This window comes from Epinephelus moara, chromosome 18, assembly GCF_006386435.1.
Source record: "Epinephelus moara isolate mb chromosome 18, YSFRI_EMoa_1.0, whole genome shotgun sequence".
NCBI classification, from domain to species: Eukaryota; Metazoa; Chordata; class Actinopteri; order Perciformes; family Serranidae; genus Epinephelus; species Epinephelus moara.
Window position 1 is genome coordinate 2,133,174 of NC_065523.1, and position 22,459 is coordinate 2,155,632.

The 22,459-nt window shown below is 43.0% G+C and overlaps 1 protein-coding gene across 3 annotated transcripts in view; it reads left to right on the forward strand.

Moving 5' to 3' along the window:
- The window catches only part of tspan4b (tetraspanin 4b), a 37,247-nt gene that overhangs the window by 9,626 nt on the left and 5,162 nt on the right, over positions 1 to 22,459 (forward strand). For 2 of the 3 annotated variants that reach the window (XR_007571645.1, XM_050070315.1), the window contains exons 2-6: positions 4,500 to 4,569; positions 4,804 to 4,995; positions 6,708 to 6,782; positions 8,369 to 8,464; positions 12,867 to 12,980. Coding sequence is in view for 2 of the 3 variants with exons in the window: in XM_050070315.1 (XP_049926272.1) it covers positions 4,501 to 4,569; positions 4,804 to 4,995; positions 6,708 to 6,782; positions 8,369 to 8,464; positions 12,867 to 12,980 (546 nt within the window). In the remaining variant the exon portion in view is untranslated. The remainder of the gene's footprint in view (positions 1 to 4,499; positions 4,570 to 4,803; positions 4,996 to 6,707; positions 6,783 to 8,368; positions 8,465 to 12,866; positions 12,981 to 22,459) is intronic. The other variant, XM_050070316.1, reaches the window with a different exon arrangement.

Below are 22,459 nucleotides of genomic sequence, written 5' to 3' on the forward strand. Positions count from 1 at the left end.
AGATGCCCGAACCACCTCAACTGGCTCCTCTCGATGTGGAGGAGCAGCGGCTCTACTCCGAGTCTCTCCCAGATGTCCGAGCTCCTCACCGTATCTCTAAGGCTGAGCCCAGCCACCCTGCAGAGGAAACTCATTTCAGCCGCTTGTACTCGCGATCTCATTCTTTCGGTCACTACCCAGAGTTCGTGACCATAGGTGAGGGTTGGAATGTAGATCGACCGGTAAATCGAGAGCTTCACTTTCTGGCTAAGCTCCCTCTTCACCACAACGGACCGGTTAAACCCCTGCATCACTGCTGACGCCGCCCCAATCCGCCTGTCAATCTCCCGCTCCCTCCTACCCTCACTCGTGAACAAGATCCCGAGATACTTAAACTCCTCCACCTGAGGCAGGATTGAGAGGGCAATCCACCCTTTTCCGGCTGAGGACCATGGCCTCAGACTTGAAGGTGCTGATTCTCATCCCAGCCGCTTCACACTCGGTTGCGATCCATCCCAGCAAGAGCCGGAGGTCACTGTTCGATGGGGCTAGGAGAACCACGTCATCCGCAAAAAGCAGAGACGAGATCCTCCTGTCACCTAACCTGACACCCTCCACCGCTCGGCTGCGCCTAGAAATTCTGTCCATGAAAGTTATGAACAGAACCGGTGACTTAGGGCAGCCCTGGCGGAGTCCAACCCTCACCGGGAACAGGTCCAACTTACTGCCGGCCACGCAAACCAGACTCTCGCTCCTTCGGTACAGGGACCGGATGGCCCTTAGCAAGGGGCCACCAACCCCATACTCCTAGAGCACCCCCCACAGGATGCCCCTGGGGACACGGTCGTAAGCCATCTCCAAATCCACAAAACACATGTGGACTGGTTGGGCGAACTCCCATGCCCCCTCCAGCACCCTGGCAAGGGTAAAGAGCTGGTCCACGGTTCCGTGTCCGGGACGAAAACCACTAAAGAGCTGGTCCACGGTTCCGTGTCCGGGACGAAAACCACATTGCTCCTCCTCAATCTGAGGTTGAACTATCGACCGGACCCTCTTCTCCAGCACCCTGGAGTAGACCTTACCGGGCTGAGGAGTGTGATCCCCTGTAATTGGAACACACCCTCTGGTCCCCTTTCTTGAAGATGGGGACCACCACCCCGGTCTGCCACTCCAGAGGCACTGCCCCCGATGTCCACGCAATGTTGCAGAGGCGTGTCAGCCAAGACAGCCCTACAACATCCAGAGCCTTGAGATATCCAGGGCGAATCTCATCCACCCCCGGGGCTCCGCCGCCACGGAGTTGTTTCACTACCTCGGCGACTTTTCGATCGATAGTCTTTCTTCATGGCCTCACCGAACTCCTCCCATGCCCGAGTTTTTGCCTCCGCGACTGCCGCTACTGCTCTCCGCTTGGCCCGCCGGTACCTGCCAGCTGCTTCCGGAGACCCACAGACCAACCATGCCCTGTAGGCCTCCTTCTTCAGCCTGACGGCTCCCCTCACCTCTGGTGTCCACCAGCGGCCACAGCTCGCAACCGCCGCCTCAACAATAGCAGAGCGGAACAAGGCCCATTCATACTCAATGTCCCCCTCTGCCCTCGGGACGCGGTCGAAGCTCTCCCGTAGGTGGGAGTTGAAGATCATCTTGACCGGTTCTTCCGCCAGGCGTTCCAAGCAGACCCTCAATGCTCGTTTGGGCCTGCCAGGTCTGCGCGGCGTCCTCCCCTGCCATCTGATCCAACTCACCACCAGGTGGTGATCAGTTGACAGCTCTGCTCCTCTCTTCACCCAAGTGTCCAAGGTCAAATGATACAACTACAAAGTCAATCATTGACCTGCGACCTAGGCTGTCCTAGTGCCACGTGCACCAATGGACATCCTTAAGTCCAATAACTGAACACCACTCGGGTTCAGATTGGGCAGGCCGTTCCTCCAATCACGCCCCTCCAGGTCCTGCTGTCATTGCCCACGTGAGCGTTGAAGTCCCCCAGCAGAACAATGGAGTCCCCGGTCGGGGCACTATCCAGCACTCGTCCCAGGGACTCCAAAAAGGGCGGGTACTGCTGTTTGGCGCGTAAGCGCAGACAACAGTCAGGGCCCGTTCCCCGACCCGAAGGCACAGGGAAGCAACCCTTTCGTCTACCAGGGAGAACCCCAACATACAGGCAGAAAGTCTGGGGGCTATCAGAAAGCCCACCCCGGCCCTCCGCCTCTCACCCGGAGCAACTCCAGCAAAGGAGAGAGTCCAACCCCTCTCAAGGACTTGGGTTCCAGAGCCGGAACTATGTGTCGAGGTGAGGCCGACTATATCTAGCTGGTAACGCTCAACCTCTTCCACAAGCTCCGGCTCCTTCCCCGCCAGAGAGGTGACATTCCACATCCCAAGAACCAACTTCCGTAGCCGAGGATCGGACTGCCAAGGCCCCCGCCTTGGTCTGCTGCCCGATCCACAATGCACCACTCCCTTCTGGATCGCTCTGTGGGTGGTGGGCCTGCAGGGGGACAAGCCCATGTAGCCGGTTCGGGCTGGGTCCGGCCAGACCCCATGGGCGAAGGCCCGGCCACCAGGCATTCGCCCATGGGCCCCAACCCCAGGCCTGGCTCCAGGGCGGGGCCCCGGTAACCCTCCAGGCCGGGTACACGCTCTCCTGTTATTGAATATTGTGGTTGACTATGTCAAATGCAGAACTCAGATCAAGCAGAATTAAAATCAAACAGGCCCCAGAATCAGTGGCAAGCAGTAGATCGTTAGAGACCTTAAGTAGAGCTGTTTCTGTGCTGTGCTGGGTACGGAGACCTGATTGAAATTGCTCAAAAATATTATTGTGATTCATGTGGGATATTAATTGAGATGCAACAGACTTTTCTAAAATTTTAGATAAAAATGGTAAGTTTGAAATTGGTCTAAAATGATCTAAAACAAGAGGGTCGAGAGTGGGTTTTTTAAGGAGAGGTCGAACTATTGCATGTTTAAAATAAGATGGAACAGAGCCAGTGGACAAAGAGCAGTTTATAATGAAGAGAATATATGGGCCGACAGTCTGAAATACTTGATTCAGAAATCTAGTCGGGATAATGTCTAGTTGGGAGGTGGATGAGTTTAAAAAGGAGATTAATTCTTCTAATTCATACAATGAGATTTCCTTAAAGTATGACATAATGGCAGAGGGTTCAGAAAAAAAATGGAGAGAGAGCCAGTCACAGGTGTAATATGTAAGTCTGATGGCATCTATTTTATTAATGAAGTGATGAAGAAATTGTTCACAGATCTCTGTGGAAGCTTCCAAATGCTGGCTGGGGGGAGGGCCAACCACTGAGTTTATCGCTTGAAATAAAACTCTTGGGTTGTGACTGATGCTGGCAATCAGATTTGAGAAATAGGAAAACCTAGCCTGTTTTACTGCCTGCTGGTAGGCCAGCATCAGACTTTTGAGGAGATCATAAGATGCTGTACATTTGTCTTTTTTCCATTTACGTTCGGCTCTTCCACACTGCCTCTTTAAATCCCTTGTGTGGTCATTAAGCCAGGGGAGGGCATTTTGTTTAGTTTGTTTTGTCTTGACAGGGGCAACGACATCAAGGATATTCAGACAAGTTCTATTAAAATCAACAAGTAAAACATCAACAGAGACGCCTGTCTGTGTAAGGTTATTATGGGCAGAGGCAGCTAAAAACATATTGCAGAAACTACTAGCTGAATTACCATTAAAAGACTGTGAGTGGATGCAGGTAGATGGCCTGTGAGCAAGAAGCGGGAGCAACGTATGGAAAATCCCAGTTTTGTGATCAGAGACATTAAAATCCAGCAGTTCCATATTGTTTGGTGAAACTCCAAAGGAGAGCACAAGGTCGAGAGTATGTCCCTTATTATGAGTTGGATTATTAACAGACTGTACCAGATTAAAAGATTCAAAGAGATTAATAAAATTGGCAGTAAAACCGGACATAGAGGGGCAACAGACATGTATGTGAAAATCTCCAAGGATAAGAACTCTATCATAACTGGCCATGATAAATGAAAGCAACTCAGAAAATTCTTGTATAAAACCAGTGTTAGCCTTGGGTGGCCTATAAATTAAAACAAAGAGTATAGGATACTGACCATTTAAAAGAAAACACAGAGACTCAAAAGAAGAAGAACTTTTGAGAGAGACAGGGGAACATTTATAGTTGCTATTAAAAATGATAGCTACACCACCACCACGGCCAGATAGCCTAGGCTGATTAAAACATGAGTAGTTGGGGGGACAGGCTTCTGTTAATGGGACAGAATACCCAGGGCTTAACCAGGACTCAGTGATAAAGAGGAAATCAATACTGTTTTTCAAAATAAAAGCCTGACATAGAAACGACTTGTTTGCAAGGGACCTCACATTAATAAGACCAAACACAGCAGAGTTGCTGGAAGTTGATTCAGCAGTAGACGCAATTGAAGGGACTAATTTATGATGCGCTGACATAGGCCTAATTTCAGACGCATTGTTGAAAAGTCATTCTCTTGCTCTTTTCTCTTCTTTGCAGGATGTCAGTGTCTCGGAGGTGTCTGTGCTGTGTCAAATATTTGATGTTTGTCTTTAACCTCATCTTCTGGGTTAGTATTTGCTCAGTCCAAGTTGCTGTCATGTTTCTTTATTCATTTACAATTTCCCTAAGAAAGTAGCCTATGTGAGATTTCTCTGTAGCCCTTTGCAGTTTACTGCATGCTTTTAAAATTATTTAACACAACACAATTTGGAAATTTCCAATCTTTACTAGAGACAATTTTAGTTGCTTTGGTAATAATGCCGCATTTTGACTCTGACTTGACATTACATTTCCTGTAAAGCTAGGAGGATGTGGCTTGTTCGGTGTTGGAGTCTGGTTGTCCTTCACGCAGGCAGAGTTTTCCTCTCTTCCCCTGTCCTTTCCGTCCCTCTCAGCTGCCAATCTGCTGCTGGTCGCCGGTGGCATTACCATGGTGACCGGCTTCCTGGGTTGTCTTGGAGCCCTTAAAGAGCAGCGCTGCCTGTTGTTCATGGTGAGAACATTCTCCTAATTATTTATCTAAAAAATATATTCATAAACAGTAACACATTTTGCTTACTTACATATTTATTTCAATACCCATACAGTAATATAGACAATACATGTTATTTTTGTTTTAACATTTGGGGGGATGCATATTAATTGAAGGGCCTGGAGCTCCACCTCCAGGAAATTTTGAGCCTCAAACACTTAATTTCCTGCATTCTGGTGAATTTTTCTGCATCAGTTTATGGTGTTAATGTATTTATTTATGTAAAGGAAAACAAAATTCAGGTGGCAGGTGACAAATAAAAATATAAATAGAATGTAATGCTGTAACACTCTCAGGCTTTCTATAGCCTACTGCTTTCAGATGTTATTCTCCTGTAGATCAGCTTGTCTTCTCTCATGTTGCCTGTTGAGTCAACACACAAGTGGTTTTACTGTGTTTAAATGAGTTGTCATGTTCTGCAGTGAGGTTTAAGTGGTTCTGGATGTATAGAGTAGAAGCTGCTCTGACACATGGACACACTGAGGATGATTTCTGCCTCAAAGTTCTTCAGTTAGATATGAGTGCTGAAGAAAAAAAGAGTCTTTTGGGGAAGTTTGGTTCATTTACATCAAATTCAGTTTCCAAATGCAAGGCTTATTTTATATTTTCTTTTGTTGTTACTTTCCTATCAGAACCCTTTCATTTAACCTGTGATCCAGCTAAATGCTTTATTTCCTTTTCGTTCAGAAATTAAATTAAATTCATGTTTTTTAAAATTAAATCCACCGCCCAAGAATTTGTAGACAATAAAGTTTGTGTATACGAGAAAACTGTTGTGATTTCATTAAATAGTCACGTACTCATACTTAAAATTATCCTCTAAATAAGTTTTAAACATTCCCAGAGAACAGACGCCTGCAGCAGCTGAAGCTTTGCACGTTTGCAGTTTTGGTTGATAAAGACATGTGGAAGTGGGAAAGTAATTCAGCATCTGTGTCCGCTCACACTGGACAGCTGGCGAACCGGAATCAGCCAGAGAGTTGAGGGAGACAGTGCGATTTTACACCAGATGAGCTTACTTGTTGTTAATGGTGGGTTATCGCCTAAATTAGGCTGTGTGTACTGAGATGTTTTAATAGTATTAATAATAGTCACAACAGCTACAAACAATACTGAGACTTAGGACAAACACTGTCGTTACCTCGCTGTCCAGAAGGCAGGTCACAGGGAGATGTGATGCTGCTCTACAGGGCGCTCAATTTAAGTGCATTAACTGTGGTGACTGTGACAAGGGATGTTGATGAGGGAGGGGCAGCCAGGCGCTCTTGCGGTCTGGCAGAATTAAAACTCAAATGCGGTTGTCAGGAGTTGCAACATGCTTTTTAATGGAGAATTGATGCCATGGGCAAAAATTAAAAAACTAAAATATCAAATTAGAAAAATTTAGAAAAAGCACCACCTGGGGTCTTTGTGCACTTGCCTGAAAAGGTCCACATGACAGAGAGGGTGCAGATATTCACTTTATTTGATAGCCAATCGTAGAGAGAGGGCAGGGACTGAGGGGAGAGAGAGATGGGGGATGACGCGTATCACAGCTGCTCATGCTCATACATGAATTGGTTCATGTTGAAGTATTCTGATCTGGATACAATAACATCTCACTAGAGATCATCTATGTAGCTTGCACTTGTATACATAATGTCAGTCTCTAACTGCTCTCCTCTGTTCTGCAGTTCTTTGTGATCCTCTTGCTCCTGGTCTTGACAGAGGTGACTCTAATGTTGGTTATACACAATTTCCATGACAAGGTGAGCTCACCATCTACTATTGCAATGTACACAGCAAAGAGACACGCTCCCATTTGTAACAGTCAAATAAAAAAAAACACAATGAAGATTATAAGATTAGAATGAGAATAAAATGAGCAATAAAATATCATTTTACAACCTCACTACTGTATGATAAATGATTAAGACAAAGGTTAATCTGAAAATTAGAAAAATATAAAGGACTTAAAAATGAAGAGAGGAAGAAACAGCTGTTCTCATTCACAGGTTGTTAAATACTGATCCTTTGTCACAGCCCCTCGGCGTGTAATAACAACGCTGGCCCCCTTTGGCAATTTCTGAAGTTCGGTGTTCTCTTAAATTTTAAGGATTGATTTGATTTTAAAATGGACCTTTATTCCAAGGTTACATCAGCCATTTTAAAGAAACTACAAAATAGAATTTAAAAAACTACAGCAGCAAAAAAAACAGAAAAACCAGCAAAACCACATCAGGACTGTATCAGACGGAGCGAATAAAAAGTAAAAGTATCAAAAATACAGAGGTAATAATAACTTACTGTTTATAATGTAGTCTGTTTCAAATGAAGCTGGTACCCTCTGCAGTTGTGGTGAGTAAAAGCCCCGCCCCTATTTTTTTAATTTTCTTACCTTATGTCCGTCTCCATTATAAAGAAGTAATAGTTGTTTGCTAGCTTGATGCTAATGGCAGTACTCACTGGATTGCTAAAGTGGCTCTGCTGTTTCACCCCATCATTTTCCCTTTTCACCCTGTATAGTCACATCCCTAGAGGAAATTTAAAAATGGCTGGGGTGTTGTTGCCGTACAGCTGTCCACAGCAGCAGACAGCTCTGTGTTTCCATCGGTAGTGATGGCTGTGACGGGAGCAGTCGTGAACGACAAAAAGAGAATCCAACATGCTAGCCATTGGGCCTGTCCCAATACCCACACTTCCCCTAGAAATACCCACTTGCACTTGGTTGTGCGCGTTCATGTACACAGCGTCAAAATATTTAAACAAATCGACTTACCCGAACAAAATCAATCAGAACTAGAAGACGTCGTAGGCGCCTCCTGTTTTCAGCATTTCTTCTCCGTTGATTCATCAGACGGAGAAGAATAAACATAACACATGCCACAACACAAGCGCTGGAGCCAGCATTTTCATTGCGTCGTTACTATGCGTGACGTATGCCTGCACATCGGCCGCGCCAATTTGCATCAAGTGGTGTCCCATTTCTCAGGGAAAGATCTCTACCTTAATATTTCTCACTTCCCTCATCAAGGGTTATCTCACAAACGAGGGCACTCAATACCAAGTGGAAGATTTAAGGGGTAGAAATGGGACAGACCCTTTCTGTTGGAACGTCGTGAGGTGTCCCAGACGTGACGTCTGTTGTCGTTAACTATGACACACTACACGAGATGAAACTATGGATTATTGTGTGTCAGCCCTGTGAAAAGGCAGGTGACCTGTTCAGGTGTACCCTGCCTCGGGATAGGCATAAGCCCCAGTGACCCTGCAAAAGATAAGCTGGTACAGCTAATGGATGGATGGATCATTTGAATTATTAACCATGTGTCTTGCTATCTTTCTCTTTTTTCAGCTGGATTCCAAAGCACAAGGTGAATTAAAGGAAGGTATGAAGATTTATAATTCAGAACCTGGACTGAAAAAATCCTGGGACAATGTCCAGAAAATGGTAAGCGCTCCTAGCAAACAATGCTTGACTTCTTAGGGCCCTGATCACATAGAAAACATTTTAGCAGCTGGACGCGGCTTTTTCTGTGTTTTTAATGGGAATTAAGCTTTTTGCTCACTGTTTTTGCTCTGCTACATGCCTCATGTGGCATTCAATTTAAAAAGAAGGCAGTGCAATGCGCCTCACATTTTGCAACTTGCAAACCACTTTCTGTGTCATCAGGGCCTAGTGTTGCATGACAACCCAATAGCAAGAAATAATGTTTTACAACACTGTGGTTAATGTATAGTCAGGTTTATCCTACATTTATATGGAATCAGGGGGACAGTAATCCGGAGATTGTGTTAAAAGACAAGAACGGATGGTAAAATTAGGTGAGACTGGCAAAGAATAAAGGCAGCAGTGACAGTAGATGGCATTGCCCTTTAGAGTTAAAATATTTTAACTTTTTAATGTCCTCTGCCATGGATTTTACAACCAGATTTTATGTAGCTTCCTCACACCTGGGACATTACCAGACAAAATACATAGAATAACCAATATGAAATAATTTACTTTGATATATTTTATTCCATTCTTTGTAAACAATATGGTAGGCTGACCAAACGTCCTCTTTTGCCCGGACATGTCCACTTTTCACGTCCCGTCCGAGGCGTCCGGGGTTTTTTTATAAACTGATGATCATGTCTGGTTTTCCGTGTGTTTGTGTGTGTGTGTTAGAGCACGGCACGGGCCGCATATTTCTGTCCGAACCCGAACCGAGCCCGACATTATTTAATGACCAAAGCACTGACTTTGTGTCACACAGTTGCTACAGTTACAGGGTATTTAACAGGCCGGGCGTGCGCCGTGGGTGCTCAGCAAAGAGGGAGACCTCCGTGTTTGAGAGGGGAGCGGGAGGCGGAGGTCCGACGCTTCCAGCGAGAGGAGAGGGAGAAATATAACAAAATAAGATAAGATAAGATAAAAGATAAAGATAAAATCTTTTATTTTATTTTCAGTGTTTAATCAAGGCGGAGGCAGGCGGCTGGAGGTCCGAGACTTCCAGCGAGGAGAGAGGTAGAAACAAACAGCCAATGTGTGTCTGGGTGTGTTATGTTCAGGTGTTGTCACGTAAATAACAGTGCCCAAGCAATAAACAGGACAGACAATAGGATTTTATTTATTTTTACACTACATTTTCACTGAAAGCTGACCGAATCCGACCCGAGCCCGAATACAATTTATAGCTACATTTTTGACCAAACCCGGCCCGACCTGTCGGGTACCGTCGGGCTCGGATCGCCACACTCTAGTGTGTGTATGTGTCCCTATTGGGTCCTATCTGAATTTCTGTCTTTGAGAGATATTATTTTGTAATATAAGTGAATTTTCTATCCATACATATACATTTTAAATATATTAAAATGATAAGGCATCTTTGAGTAAACTGCGAGTATCATTTAAGTAGGCTATGTCGTGGCCGGCCGAGTGTCCTCTTTTTTGGAAATCAAAATATGGTCACCCTACAATATGGCATCACCATCACAAAGTATCGTCATGTATGTTTTGTTTTACCACAATTCCTTTGGACTGTTTGTTTGTTTCCCTGTGCCATTCAGAAGCTGTTTTCTGTCTACCTTCTACCATCTGCCTGATTGCACGTCAACATCATTAGGCACAAAAACCACCTGGCTATGGTCAGATCATGTTTTGGCTTAAAATGCCTGACTTTGGGTGCACCCCGCTAGCTAGTCTGACTCCTTCGCAGAGGCCGGGCTTCGAGTCCACAGCCCTTTGCTGCATGTCGACCCCTCTCTCCCCCCTTTCATATTTATCTTTCCTATTTAATATAGGCAAAAGCCAAGAAAAATCTTAAATAAAACCAAAATGCCTAGTTTTGAGGGCACATCCCTGCAAAAAAAAAAAAAAGAAGCTTTTCTTGGCCCTATCCCTGGTGGAAATACAGCAACGGGTCCCCAAAAAACACCCACATCTGGCACCTAAAAAGTCACTGGAAACACACACACACAAGGCACTTAAACACAGCCAGTTTTGTTTTGGTCTGCAGCTTGGCAGGCGTCCTGCTGAGGATGACAAAGTCAGCTCATATACGGCATCACTTTAGAAATGTCCAATGCTAACATTTTCTTGTGGCTATTGGGTATGCATGAACATAGGACAGAATATATGCAATATAGGACATGATGTCATTCCTCGATTACTCCCTAAGTTATTCATATTACTTTAGTCCATAAGGGTCCTCAGATCAGAGGAATCAAAGGGGTTTTTCATAAATATTAATTCAAGTTATGAATATTGTTTTAACAGGATAGTTAAAGTGGTGTTGTGACAGTATGCCAGGCGCCATCATCCTTGGGTACCGTGAAACAAGTGTCATAACATAACACATAATTGATGTGATATTGAAAGCCTAATTTTTATCCAAATGATATTCATACCAGTTCAAATAAACAATTTTGATCATATTTGCCATCTTTGCTGGGCAACAGGTTTATGTAAAACAAATAAAAGGCATGTCCCATATAGATGCCTGTCCCAAACCTGTGCCTGTTGAGTTCAGCAAATAATTGCCGGGGCTACTGATTGAAGTTTTACAGTAAGCGGTACACACACCAAATTATAATGAGGTGCTGATCCCTGGCAGTAGACTTAATTATAGAAAACAAGTGTGCAGAGTATGTGACACTTGTTTTCTATAAACTGAAGATGGAAGTCGTCACACTCACTCTACTCCTAAGGATGATACCTTCAAGGTAACTTTTATCAAAAGTAACTTTTTTCATATTTGCTGAAACTGTCACTATATTATCACAGAACTAATTGGCAGAGATAATCTGTGGAAAAATCATACTCCTCTGCTTACTTTGTTGCCTTGTAGCACTTCTAATGGCCTTATGGCCCATGAATGAAAACAACCAATCAGCGCTGAGGAGTCTCGCTTTCTCATGTTACAGCTAAACAGTACACTAAAATATGTTTCTGAAAACAACCGAGGTGAGACATAGACAATGCAGTAACAGAATCTTGATACATTTTTGATCAGCACTGCCACCTTCACAGGCACTGCTCCTAGCCACTGGTACAGATATGTGGATGACACCTGGGTCAAACTCAAAACTAAGAAAGTGGAAACCTTCACAGAACACATTAACCCTATGGGCCCGAACGATGCAAAGTGTGACCAAATTCACACCTGTTCTTCTCTATAGATTTTCTCAGCAACCGTGCGTCATAGCGAGAAGCCACTCATATCACGTGAAACAGCGGAACCAAGGCCAAGACCAAGCACTTGACAGTAGTCCAATGTTTTCACAAGGAAAAAATTTATAAAGTTACACTAAAATTATGTATAACAAAGCTTTCATACAGCTTTGCACACACATTACTCTTGGACGGATTACTTGCGAATGCAGGGTCGCACAGAAATGCCACCCATATCACATGAAAGCGCAGGACCAGAGCTTTCCGATGATACCAAACAGATCATTGTGCCATCCCATCACGCTATAAATACAGATGAATTGTCCACAAAATAAAAACCTGACGAATTTCTTTACAATCCATTATACAGATCTTGTTATCAGTCACTTCATATAGTGAGGAATATCGTATCTTACCACGTCTTAGGCTTGTGTTTGTTTCTCCCTGCCTATCCACATTTGTAGTCCGGCTTTCAAGATGCAGATATCTCCATATTGTCCAATATTGTTGACACTCCTCAAACTTTGTAAGACAAAGTATTTCTGCAATTTGCTTTTTGTTCCAATGATTGAAGCATTCATAAGAAGACCAGCGCACTTCACCTTTGCGCAACCAGACAACTGTAGCCTAATTATGCATGCGTGACCAAGGATCAGTGTAACATTTTTGACATTTCTGTTTGTATCTTGAAGCTGTTTTATGCCAGGGCGTACAAAATGTGGTACAAACTAGAAAGCATGTCATATTTAGATGTCAATCAATCAATCAATCAATTTTATTTATAAAGCCCAATATCACAAATCACAATTTGCCTCACAGGGCTTTACAGCATACGACATCCCTCTGTCCTTATGACAGAGGGATGTCGTATGATGATGTGAAAAGTTCATTGACAAAGTGGCGATATTTGACTATTGGGATGAGAAGGCACTGAAACTAAGCATGTGCAGCGTGACGACGTATGTGTCAGAAAACACTTTTTGGCTACATTTTAACATCTACTGGCTTTAGATAGCTTTTATCACAACTCTGACTGTTTGTAGAATAGCTACTGGATTGTTTGACCTCCCAATGATAGTTACAGTATTGGAACTGTGACAAAGTGATGTCAGTATGTCTGTGAGCTCGGTTTTTAACACTGACCAGTCCACGATGTATATATGCAGTATCATTCTAATCTTTTTGTCTCCTTTCCCAGTTCAAATGCTGTGGAGTAACAAACAAAACAGACTGGTATGATGTGCTGAATGGAACACTGCCCTCATCCTGTTGCTCTGTGGGGACAGACCAGTGTGTTGAAGGATGGAGTGAGGTTGGTTTGCTGCTCAGCCAGAAGCTGGGCTTTTGGGCTTTTGGGCTTTTGTTGCACAAAGAATCCAGGGGCGTGAAATTTCATCCAACATGTTTGTATTTTGCCTGATTCTCTCAGATGAAATCTATATGTGTTCCAGATGCACAAGACACTCTGAATGCTTTGATGAGTTCAAGCAATTAAGTGAGTAAAATTAAGCCACAGATACTTGTAGCAGCAACTGAAACACATGCATTTATGGCTAAGTTGCTCCTCTGATTCCATTGAGGAGTATCTTTCAGTTACCAGTGGGTCTTCTTCAGAGCAAGGGTGATGTAATTATTCAAATACAGACCTCATGGCTGCTGATCTGGGACAGGAGGCTGTGTCTGCCCTGGACTCAGAGGACCTCAGGTATGCTGTCACACCAGCAACAGCAGGACAGTTTAACTCCTTATGGACACATCTGGAAGTTGCCTCAATTCTCAGTCAAGCTCCTATTTGTATCAATATGTGAACACGCTTGGATCACAACATGAGCTTGTTTTCACTCAGTAAGTATGGAGCTGTTTTTTCTGTATTAACTCTTCAACCAGCAGCTACATGTTAGAGGTTCAGTAAAACACAGAATAAGCAGAAGGGCCATAAGACGGACACAACATGGATCTCATTGCACAGGTTTCTGAAAAGTCACAGATGAGCATGTGTGTGCATTGACCAGTAACACAGTGAAACCTGGTTGGTACACAGCAACACACCTAAGGCTGATTTGTGCATTGGCTTGACACAGAGCCTACACTGTGGCCTACGCAAGTGGCCTATACTGTTGTGAGCATTTATACTTATGTGGTGGTGTGTCTATTGCACTGTAGTTACACCTCCAAACGTTGGCGGTGGGATTTCTATGGAGGGATTAATTCAAACACACCTGAAACACATAAAACACACATAAAACATGGCTTAATAGTTCTACTGGGGCAGAGGCTTGTCCAGGCAAAAGCAAAGTAATCTAGTGTATGCAGTTCAATGCAGCCAGGAGAGCATGGATTTGTATATTGGGGAAACAAAAAACACTCACAAGTGCATGGCACAGCACAGGACAGGAGAGCCAGCTCCTCAGGTCAAGACTCAGCTGTCCATTTACTTCTAAAGGAGATGAGACATTTCTTTTGAGGACAGCAATGTACACATCTTGCCAGAGAAGACAGATGATTTCAAAGAGGAGTGAAAGAAGCCATCTACATCAAACTGGAACAACCATCTTCAAACAGAGGAGGTGGCCTACGACACCACTTATCACCCACCTACAATGGAGTCCCGAGTTTCCTCCCCAGACAGTTTAACACCCATCCACACCTGGGCCCATCTAACCAATCCACATGATGGCTGGATGGGTGAAGGACTCACATATGACCTTAACAATTCTGAAACTCAGAGCTCACATGTGACCTCAACAGCCTGTACCTGTCATACATCTGACCGCTCTTCAAATACTCAGCATCAGACAACCAACTCAAACGCCTGTAAACAATCCAAAACAAAGCACTGAAACTGGCACACAGATTGTTCTCTCATCAGCAACAATAACATACACACCATGACAGGCAGCAAGACTGTAAGACAAAGACACCAAACAATAGCACAGAGACATTTGAAGACTGCATCCAACAATCCTGCCCTCCAGAAAACCAAACAGGAAACAGATCCAACAGCTGTCACCCCCTTGTCATTCATTTTACAGCTGGCCAAAGCTCCCCAACCTCCCAATCCACCATAACCAAGTATTCAACCCTACACACATAGAACGCTATTCCACCACTGCTGCCTAATGTCACCTACTGTACATGCACACATATACATCAATGAAACCAACACACACCGCACATACAAGCCTTCTCTCTCTCCCTCTCTCTCTCTCTCTCTCTCTCTCTCTCTCTCTCTCTCTCTCTCTCTCTCTCCCTAGCTCTCTTTCTCTCTTCCTTTATTTCACTCTCTTTACTTCTGTCTTCCTCGTTTCGTGCCATGGTCCACATGTGTCCAACCTCTAGAGTCATTTTGCCCCTTCCGCCTCTGCCATCAACCAAGACCACCAGCGATGGATAGAAAAGAGCAGAAGCCCTGAACTCACCAGGCTCATGATCCTCTAATTGCTAGTCAGTTAGAACTGAAGAAGCCTCTTGGATAAGAGGTGAAACGTCTTTAAGAAACTCAAACAAGTCCCGATGCCTTTGATAAAGCAATTGGAGTTAAAAAATCTAGACTACACTACACCATGCAGAAAAATGACAATTCAGTTTCAGTTCAATTTCGTATAGCCCAATATCACAAATCACAATTTACCTCAGGGGCCTTTATAATCGGTGCAGCATGTGACACCCTCTGTCCTTACATCCTCACAGCAGAAAGAAAAAAACTCCCTAATAAAATGGTAGAAACCTCAGGACAATCAGCTGAGGAGGGGTCCCTTTTCCAGGACGGACAGACTTCAATCAATCAATCAACCAATCAATTTCATTTATAAAGCCCAATATCACAAATCACAATTTGCCTCACAGGGCAAATTTACAGCATACGACATCCAGACTTGCAATAGATGTCATGTGTACAGAACAGAGCAACATAATGAAATGACAGTACAGACAATCCATATGGCATACATGATACAGAGAGAGAGAGAGAGAGAGAGAGAGAGAGAGAGAGAGAGAGAAAGAGATGCATGGCAGCAATATTAGCAGGGACTGTAAACCATGGGATGTGTAGTAAATGTGCTTAAAAATACAGAAACGTGGCCATTTCAGTCTACAATGTGTCTGGAAAGGGAAGATTTTGGAAATGAAATTGAAAAATCTTAGTACTGTACACACATAGCTCTGTGGAAAACGAGTAGAATAAAACATTCATCACATTCTTCATGTGTGAAAGAATCTGATACCCATCTGGAATAAATTCAGATACAGTCTGAGAGAGTCAGGCAGTTTAAAAGATCTTGTGTGCAGCATTTAGGTCAGATTTCTTAGGAACTATTTAGGCCAACTGGCAGCAATGTGTGTGTGTTTTTAAACTATTTTCATTACTTTATATTCATACATTGCCACCACAGCTTTAAGGATGAATCAAATTTATTATGGAATGGCTCTTTTTTCATACTTTCAGGGAATCATTTTACTGTTAAATGTTCTTTGTTTTCTCCTCCAAATGAGTTGGGCTGACCTGAGGGTTATTGTTGCTGTTTTGCCAGATCTCAGCTGTTAACTTGTGTACATTGTCAGTATTTCTGATAGAAATTATGCCCAGAACATAAATGACGAAAGTTGTAATACCAAACTGTAATTATCTTTTAAAGAGCTTCTGTTTTGGTGTTTTTATTTGTCTGTTAACTCATCATTCAGATGTGCTCGGCAGTTAAAGGTTCAGTGTGTAAGATTTAGGGGGCTTTAGTGGCATCTAACAGTAAATTGCAAATTGCAACCAGCTGAAACTTCTCCTGGTCAAAATTCCTTAAGTGTTTATTGTTCAGGAGGTTTTTACTTTAAGTTGAATTATCTCCTCCTCTCCAAAACAAACAGACCAGGTAATTTAAATCTACATAAAAAAAAAATCTGAATAAAGAAGTTTCACATTGAAAAACAAATAAAAATATATATATATAAATTAAAAAAATAAAAATCAGTGTTTTTCCACATTCTCCTCACAGAGGGGCTGCAAACTACGGTGGCCGACACAAAAACACAAATGTCCCTATGTAGACCCAGTGTTTGGTTTGTCTGTTCTAGGCTACTGTTGAAACATGGTGGTGCAACATGATGATCTCCATAAACAAGGATTCACTACCTATTTAGATTTAAACGGCTTATTCTAAGGTAACAAAAACACATCTTTCTATATAATGACAAAAACTCTGTCTCTGTCTCTGTTCCACGTTTTTCTCCTGACTGACTTGGTCAATCCATGTGAAATTTGGCACAGTGGTAGAGGGTCATGGGAGGATGTGAATGAAGCAATATTACAATATTACATCATTGGCCAACCGATGAATGAAGCAATATTACATCAATTGGGCAACCGATTGAAATTGCAAACTTTGAATGGGCATCTCATGCCCCGTATGTCGTACAGACATGAAACTTTGCACAGAGATGCCTCTCCTCATGAGGAACAAATTTGCCTCAAGTACCCATAACTTCCGGTTATATAGATTTTCCGCCATTTTGAATTTTTTGAAAAACACTTAAAATCGATCTCTTCCTAGGAAGTTTGACCGATCTGCATGAAACTCGGTGAACATAATCTAGGGACCAATACCTAAAGTTACCTCTTGGCAAAAGTTGGAAAACTTACTAAAGCTGAGCTTCTATAAGGCAATGAATATTGCGGAGGGCATGGCTCATCACATAAAGGTGTATAACATCTAAAGGGTTTCACCGATTACCATGCAACTTTGTAGGCATATGACCACACATAATCTGAGGGGACTCCTCCATTATCGACCTGATCAAACAAAATGGGGGCGCTAGAGAGCTAATTTGTTATCTAGACCTAACCACCAAATCGATTTTTACTAAACTTGGTAGATATGTAGGACAGGACGCCCCAAGGTGACTGGAGAAATGTAACTCTAATTGGTAACTGGGTGGCGCTATAACAACAGAAAAATGCTTAAAAATGGCTAGAATGCGACTAATCACTGTGGCTCCCCCTGTGGCTGAATGCTGTTTTTTTTTTTATTATTATTTTTGGTATGACTAAGTCATGTTATGGTATGCTGTACATAATCACGGAAACTGTCAGTGTGTCATTCTGTCAGTCATGGTATGGTATGCTGTACATAATCATGGAAACTGTCAGCGTGTCATTCTGTCAGTCATTCATTCTGTCTGTCCCATGTTTTTTCTACTCACTGACGTGGTCAATCTATGTGAAACTGCACATAGGCATTGAGGATTGGCATAGGTAGAAGGTGACAAAGCTACTTTTTCCAAAAATTACACTATTAGTATATTCTTTTACAAAGTCGCTTTTAACTGAATTGTATGCATTCACCCCACAAGTTACTGCACACGTGCATTGATATATGTATCCACCTCAAATGGACATCCGCTGTAGCCGAGCAATCATACTATCAAATTCACAAAAACTCTGTCTGAATACATTGCTTTTCTTAATAATAATAATAATAATAATAACTTTATTTGTATAGCACTTTTCAATATAAATAACAAAGTGCTTTACAGCATAAAATATCAGCACATAGTCAATATCAACACAAAATACATACAAATTAAACATTACATCAACTTAAACATTACATCATAAAAGCCTTCTTGTAAAAGTGTGTCTTGAGGAGCGAGGTAAAACGAGGAACAGACTCTGAAAACCTGATTTCCTCTGGCAAATCGTTCCACTTCCAGTTCCGAGTCTAGGGGCCCTGATTGCAAAGGCCCTGTTGCCTTTTGTTTTCAGCCTAGACCTTGGAACAGCTAGCAGGGCCTTACCAGCAGATCTCAGACTGCGAGCTGGTTTGTGTGAGGATAAAAGGTCTGAAATATAGGCAGGGGCTAGCCCAAGTCTGGCCTTAAAAACAAATAAAAGAATTTTAAAATCAGTCCTAAAATGAACAGGCAGCCATTGCAGGGATGTTAAAACAGGGGTGATGTGGTCACATTTTTTAGACCTAGTTAAAAGCCGAGCTGCAGCATTTTGTACTAACTGTAGATGGTGAAATGATTTCTGGCTGAGACAGGTATATAAGCTATTACAATAGTCGAGGCGTGAAGAAATAAAACCATGGATGAGTTTCTCCAAATCTGTGGCTGAGATAAAAGACCTGACTTTGGCTATGTTTCTCAAATGATAAAAACATGTCTGGACCACTTTTTTTTTTACATGAAGTTCAAAGCTCAAGTCCTGGTCAAAAATGACACAGAGGTTTCTGGCTGAGGGTTTTACAAGAGGTGTTAAATCACCAAGGCTTTCCAAAATTAGTTTTCTTTTTGTGGATGGACCTATAACAGTGACATTGGATTTTGATGGTTTGGTTGGAGAAAATTGTCTGACATGTAAATGGAGAAGAGAATAGGGCCCAGGATCGACCCCTGGGGGACACCATAGAGACGTTAGTGGGGGAAGAAACAGAGCCAGCTATAGATACTGAAGAGTATCTGTTAAAAAGGTAAGACCTGAACCAATTCAGGGCCACGTCAGTGATTCCTGCCCACTTCTCTAACCTGTCAATTAAAATATCATGGCCTAACGTGTCGAATGCGGCGCTAAGGTCCAAGAGAACTAAAATGGAACACTCGCCGACATCTTCAGCCAACAGGAGATCATTGCAAACTTTAAGGAGAGCTGATTCTGTGCTATGAAGAATTTTTCGAATAAGTTATTTATTGATAGATGAGTTATTAATTGTTTAAATACAGTTTTTTCTAGGAACTTTAATAAAAAAGGGAGCTTTGAGACAGGTCTGTAGTTGTTCAGAATGGATGGGTCTAGATTGGGTTTTTTGAGAAGATGTTCAATTAGAGTGGATTTAAAAAAAAGCAGGAAACAAACCTGAGGTCAGAGAGTGATTGACAATAGATAAAATGAAGGGACCAACAGTGGGCATAATCTCCTTCAGTAGTCTGGTAGGGACCACATCCAAAGGGCAAGAGGAGGATTTCAATGCGCATCACCATTGTGTTGAGATCAGTTAGTGACACTGAACTAAACGAGCAGAGGACTGACATAGAGTAGGATTGGTGAGTTGGCGGTTCTGGGACAAGTGAATTGTGGGGTCTAGTGATGCGCGGGTCAGGGTTTTTTCCAACCCACGGGTCCCGCATTTATGAAATAATTTGACCCGCTCCATCCTGCCCGCACAACTGCATCTATTTTCACAACCCACCCCACCCCGCCCCCGCCGCTATTAATGTACCCGTCTTGTGCCTCTCATGCTTGTATAGCTTATCACAGGAATTGCACTTCACGTAGCCAATGCTGCTGTCATCTAACACTAACTACCTCACAGAAATTGTCCCAAACATGAGATTTAGCAGCTTGGCCTTCTTTTCTTTTAACTCTGTACTCTCCCAACCGTAATCTGTCCCTCACTTCTTCTTCCATCTTCACCGCTTCATTGATTCTGATTTGTTGTGGCCGCTGCTTGGCGCTTTTGTGATGTCAGGTCGCAGGTTACGTTACGTAACATGCATTTACCTAACCTACAACAGTGTTGTTAACAAGTAGGCTATATCTGACATTTAATCTTTAATGACCCGCCCCACCCGCCCCGCCAACATTTTCATTCAACATTTCTTGACCCGACCCAACCCGACCCGCAGGTAACCCGCAAGACCCGCGGGTTACGGGTCGGCCTGCGCATCACTAGTGGGGTCGACTGCTGATGGTGTGAGATCTAATGTTTTCAATTTTTTCAGTGAAAAATGATGAAAATTGCTCACAGAGTTCAGGTGATGCATGTAAATTAATATTGGTGGAGGCGCCAACAATTCGGTCGAGTGTTTGAAACAGCACTTTAGAGTTTTGAGCATTCTGGGAGATCAAGTTGGAGAAATAAGTTGCTCGTGCGTCCTTAACTGCAGCATTGTAATTATTAATTAGGCTTTTCAAAAGCTCATAGTGAACTTGAAGTTTGCAGGACTTCCATTTACGCTCTATTTTGCGTACATCTCTTTTTAAGGAGCGGGTATGGTCATTAAACCATGGAGAGACAGAGGAAGTGATTTTGGTTCTGGTTTTAACTGGGGCTACTGAGTCCATTGTATTCAGCAGAGGTCATTGAAAGAATTCACCAGGAGGTTGGTATCAAGGGAGAGAGGTAGTGAGAGGTAGAAGAGAGGCATGAAAAAGCATGTGAAAATTTAGCTGCTGTTGTTGAGTTAATGATGCGGGAGCGGATGGGGGCAGGTGAGACTTTAGGCGAAGGAGAGGAGTACAAGTTTAAAACAATACTAAAATGATCGGATATACAGGTGTTAATAAGTTCCACATTATCAATCTTCAGACCATATGAAATAACAAGATCTAAGATATGGCCCTTCTCATGGGTGGGCCCTGTGGAATGTAAAACAAAATTAAACGATTCTAAAACATTAAGAAATTCCCCCGCAAGAGCATCACCAGGACAATAAACATGAATGTTGAAGTCACCGATTATGCAGACCCGGTCATAATTAGGTAAAAGCAGAGAGAGCAGGTCAGAGAATTCAGAGATAAAAGTGCCATTGGGCTTCGGAGGGCGGTAAATTAAAAGGAATAAAATCGGCTGGTGCTTATTAACACAAAATGTTACGTTTTCGAAGGAGGAGAATTCCCCACAGGGAACAGGCTTATAAAAGAAATTGTCTCTGTAGATGACAGCGACCCCTCCGCCGCAGCCAGATAGCTGGGTCTTCTGCGCATATAAGAATGCTGGAGGTGTAGCTTCATTCAGGGTGCTGTATTCATCTGGTTTTGACCATGTTTCGGTCATACAAAAATATCAATGTCATTGGAGGTAATAAAATCATTGCAAATAAAAGATTTATTATTTAAGGACCTTACATTTAAAAGGCTAATCTTTACAGGTATGCTTGATGGAACAGAAGGGCCTGATTGTGTCTGAATGGAAATCAAGTTATTCGGGTTTCGGCCAGCAGAGGGCAGGGTGTGTTGTTTTGGTCTGTTGTTGGTAATTCTGACAGTAGGGACAAGACCAATTTGGACAGGCCGGGAGAGGTCGTTGTCTATTGAGGTTAGTGACAGCTGGAGCCTGTAGGGGGAGTAGCTACGGGAGGCAATGTCCACGGAGGGCTCCGTAGAAGAAGAGGAAGGCACTGAGGAGGGGGTGTGGCATGTAAACAGTCACGCATGTGTGTGTGTGGTATGGTGTGTACAGTGTGCTGTATATTGGCAAAAAAATTTTAATGGGTTCAGTTGAGTATTTAATCTGTAATTTCCTATGACCTGTATCCCAAACACACACCATGTGAAACTGCGTGGGCAACTGTGCACTCAATGGGTATGGACTAGTTATTTCTTATTTCCAGGTGTTTATACACTAAAGGAAACATACTTTTATATGACATTCAATTTCTGCCAATATATCCCTCTAAATCCTACACACTGGACTTTTAAGCTGGATGGGGACTGTACCGTTCAGAGTCCCACAATCAGACTTTATAGAGGGAATCGCCTTGTTGTTTACAAATACTTCCGGGTAGAAAACCAGCAGAGTTTAGCTATATATATATATATATATATATATATACATATATAGCCTAGCTATATAAATATCTTAGGCTGACCAAACGTCCTCTTTTGCCCGGACATGTCCACTTTTCACGTCCCGTCCGAGGCGTCTGGGGGTTTTTTATAAACTGATGATAATGTCCGGTTTTCCGTGTGTTTGTGTGTGTGTGTTAGAGTGCGGCACAGGCCGCATATTTCTGTCCGAACCCGAACCGAGCCCGACATTATTTAATGACCAAAGCACTGAGTTTGTGTCACACAGTTGTTAC